This window comes from Monopterus albus, unplaced genomic scaffold (genome assembly GCF_001952655.1).
Source record: "Monopterus albus unplaced genomic scaffold, M_albus_1.0 scaffold127.1, whole genome shotgun sequence".
Taxonomy (NCBI): domain Eukaryota; kingdom Metazoa; phylum Chordata; class Actinopteri; order Synbranchiformes; family Synbranchidae; genus Monopterus; species Monopterus albus.
In genome coordinates this window covers 1,891,872-1,895,956 of record NW_018128007.1, presented here as the reverse complement: position 1 = coordinate 1,895,956, position 4,085 = coordinate 1,891,872, and the positions used below count along the sequence as shown (strand labels likewise).

Sequence of the window (4,085 nt, the reverse complement as noted above, 5' to 3'; positions counted from 1 at the left end):
TTCTTTTGGAGTGTAGATAGAGAAATTTTGGGTTTCTTGTTTTTCCAATAAAATTGTGAAGTTAAAGAATCAAGTGATTTAAACCATTTATCTGTGGGTGTTGTGGGAAGCATTGTAAACAGATATTAACTTCAACCTGACATCAAATATCAATTTGTACCAACAGTGAACTTCACACTCACCACAATGATGCTCTCATGATCCTGAGTGCTTAGGTTAGAGTTCTGTGGAGAAGGAAGAGACAAAAAAACTGTGTTCAGCAAATAACTTAATGGCCTGTGGTGTGTGTACGTGTGTGAGTTTGTGCATGTGTGTCATACTGTAATTATGTCCTCACAAAATCATAAAAAGCTGTAAAACTACAAGGGATTTTCCTTAAATAAAAAGTTTGTCACTAGGGTCAAGATTATGAGTAGTGTCATGTTTAGGATTAGCTCAAGTGTGGCACCACAGTACCACACCAAGGCTGTCCAAACACCTCCCCTGCACTACCCAAGCTCTGAGGAAATGACACCAGCATCAGGACAAACAACAGCAAATCCCAACATGACAGTGATCGTTAGAAAATGTAGTGCACTTACATGACAGTTCCTGCCTGTTATTACGATCTATCTATTATTTTAGGGATCGCCTGAGGCAAATTAAAAGGAATAAAACTTGCCAACCAGCATCTCTAAAGCAAACCTTTTTAGTGCCAGTAACACCACTTATAACAGGCCCATGCTAGCTGTTCTCCCCATTTCTTCCTGAGTCCATGCTAGGCTAAGATAAACCTATGGTGGCTGTACATTCAGTGTACTGATTCAGGAATACGGTTCTCATTTAAAAATCTGCCAACAACAATGCATTCAGTAGTACTGTTGTACTGTACGTGTAATTTGAACAATTTTATAATCGGTTGGGTAGGTGCCCCATGAAACTTATGTTCTGTGTGTAAAATCAAACCATAACTGTCAAAAAACGAATGCACAAAGTATATTTGTTCCTGAGTAGAAGTGGAGCAGAAGTATAAAGTGGCATGACACTGAAATATGAAGACTTGGTTTAAGGCTTAGGCAAGCAGTGATTATGCTTTGGTAGGTCTCCAGGAAATGAATGTAGGTCTCTGTAACGCCCTTCAAAGTGATGGAAGCAGGTGGCGCTACCTCAGCCAGCAGGGTGGAGATGATGTGCAGCGGAGCCTGGTGGATGGAATCGTCCTGCAGCGGTGAGGTCAGAGCCATGTCCACCAGTGTTCTGATCTCCTTCAGCACCACGTCCCAGCGACTCGGGTTGTTCAGGACCTTACGGTACTTGTAGATCTTTTTCTGCAGGAAACACAATGTAGCAGCACATGGTGACTATCTGTCATCTTCTGTAGCTGCTGTCTGCATCATTCTGTGAGGATCATACTACGACAACCCTGATACCATTAAGAAATATTTTCCAGAGTGTGAACTCTGTCCTGGTTTTGAGCCTCTTTCACACCACTGTTTGTCAGAAAGCATGTTGGTTAACGTAGAACACATGTCAAACTCAAGGCCCGCGGGCCACATCCGGCCCGACGTGCCGATACATCCGGCCCACGAGATAATTTTATATATCTTTTTTTTTTAATGGCCTGGCAATATGAAGCGCCAATAACACACAAACAACAAATCCCATAATGCAGTGCAACAGCTGCCTTACCGAACCATAGGCTACCTGCGATCATTCCCGCGTCAATTATGTCAATCAATCAAGCCTCTGTTGATGTATACAACCCTAATTTCAAGTCAAAGCTAGCCCCTAACAATGGCCAAGAGAAAAGTTGATTCTGAAAACAGAGCCTTTCTAAACCGGTGGGAGGCTGAGTATATGTTTACGGACATTACCGGTAAACCCGTGTGTCTTATTTGTGGAGCTAATGTGGCTGTAATTAAGGAATATAACCTAAGACGGCACTACGAGACAAAACATCAGGACAAGCTGAAAAACGTGAATGAAGAGCAGAAGCTACAGAAGGTAGAGGAGTTGAAGAGGAATCTGACATCACAGCAGACGTTTTCACCAAAGTGAAATCACACAGTGAAGCTGCTGTGGAAGAAGTTTTATTGTGGCAGAGGAGAAAATCAGCCCGGACATTTACCGAGGGAGAGTTTCTGAAGAGCTGCATGATGAAAGTGTGAGACGTCTGGTGTCCAGACAAAAAGCAGGTGTTTGCAAATGTCTTAGCAGAAATAGGGTTGCTGATTTTAAGTTCAAGTTTATTTATTTTGGAATAATATTATATCCTGTCTGTTTCGATTCATATTTATGTTCAAAAAAGGTTTAGTTTTAGTCTGGTCAATTAATGTTTATTCTGTTCGACCCACGACCTAAAGTGTGCTTTGAGTTTTGGCCCCCTGTACGATTGAGTTTGACACCCCTGACATAGAACATTTCTATTTAACCTGGTGCAGTGAAAACACAAACAGGAAGTGTGTGTGAGTAATCAGACCTATATAAAGTCTACCTACAGTATCATGACATTTTTCAGGGTTTTGTAGTTCTTTGAGACACGTTATTTGTAGAGAATATTAAACAGAAAACATATTCTTTCATCATTATTATATTTCATTTAACTATGAGGACAACTGCTCTCAGCTAGTTCAGACATGCTTCCTTGTACAGCTTTATTTAGCTCAGTGAGCACAGCGCGACTCTGGGACTAGACAGATTTAGATGTCTGATCCTGTCTGTACACTGCTGTAAAATGGTGAGTCAGGCTGTGAGAGGATCTGTAATACAACAACAACCCTATTTTTCATATTCAACATGACTGATCTACAATAATCTTCAATGTGTGAGGTAGTCTTATGTGTAAGGCTCAGTTGGTGGATGCACGTGTATGTGCATCATTTGTGTGTGTGTGTGTGTGTGTGTGTGTGTGTGTCGGGGGGGTTAAAGGCCTCAGCATGATACTTTAATTGGGCTGATGAAACAAATCAATTAATAGTTAAAGACAAACTGTAACCTTACCTTCCACTGTAGGGAGTGAAACCACTGGTCCCTTAAGTAGCTGTTTGCAGCCTGTAGCAATGCACGCCCACACACACACACACACACAGGCAGAGAGAGAGAGACAAACAATCTGTTAAATGTAATCTCAGGTTACAAGAAGCAAACCCACACACAAAGATTTTACAATACTGGCTCACAGTCACCCAGTTAACAACAACTGTAATAAGACAAAACAGATTTTTGCAGCTGTGGAAAAGGCTGAACGTGTGTAACTACGTAAATTCAATAAATGTTTGTAGAGCTCTACCAGTACCTGGTCTTAAGAATTCATTCAGTCATCAATAAAGGAAAATATTCTGTTTCTGAAGGTGACGCAGAACATGAGTCTTTGCTCTGCTGCCAAAGGAAAATCTAAATGAGGAAGTTTGGACAAGAAAAGAAATTCTAATCAGCGCTTGACTTTTACTTTAACACTGCGTCAGTTGACTACAGTATGTGTAATATCAAAGTAGTTGCTCACTGTGATAAACAGAGAATTATCAGGTGGCCCAGAAAAAGTGCGGCTCAGGTGGGAGAGAGGTCCTCTCTAATCGGAAGGTTGGTGGTTCAATTCCCAGTCTCCCCAGTCCAAATGTCATAGTGTCCTTGGGCATGGGAAAACTGACTTGTGGGTTGAAGCTAAGTGTGCAAAATTAGCTAACGAATTATAACAAGCTGCTGCATGTGATGATAAGCGAAGTAACAAAGTGGAGGAGTGAGCTGAGTTTAAATGCGAGTATTGTGGAGCTGCTTGTCTAGTCAGTCCTAGCTAAGTGGCTACTGAGTGTGGTCAGTGCAGAAACGATTGAAGCAGTCCGATGTTAATGTTAGCATTAAATGTGTGGAAAGAAGGTACAAACACTGACTATAAATGGGTCAAATAAATAGAAAAACATGTCCTGGGCTGCTAATTTCTCAGCATATTTCCTATAGAACACCCATCAATTTTTTATTTTGATATAACGATTGTTCGGCAGCAGTAGAAAAGTCTGTTAAATGTGTGTGTTTATTAATAACTCATGGTGTGGAGATGTACGGACTGTTTATAAGCACTGTTCGCCAGACGTAGAGTTTTTATTGCTGAA

At 41.1% G+C, this 4,085-nt stretch overlaps 1 protein-coding gene across 1 annotated transcript in view; it reads right to left on the bottom strand.

Annotated features, from left to right (window-relative positions):
• cmip (c-Maf inducing protein) overlaps positions 1-4,085 on the bottom strand; it is a 56,877-nt gene that overhangs the window by 22,162 nt on the left and 30,630 nt on the right. Inside the window, exons 3-5 of the mRNA XM_020612657.1 lie at positions 2,980-3,030; positions 1,146-1,307; positions 183-224 (exon numbers count right to left, since the gene is read on the bottom strand). Coding sequence (XP_020468313.1) covers positions 183-224; positions 1,146-1,307; positions 2,980-3,030 — 255 coding nt within the window. The remainder of the gene's footprint in view (positions 1-182; positions 225-1,145; positions 1,308-2,979; positions 3,031-4,085) is intronic.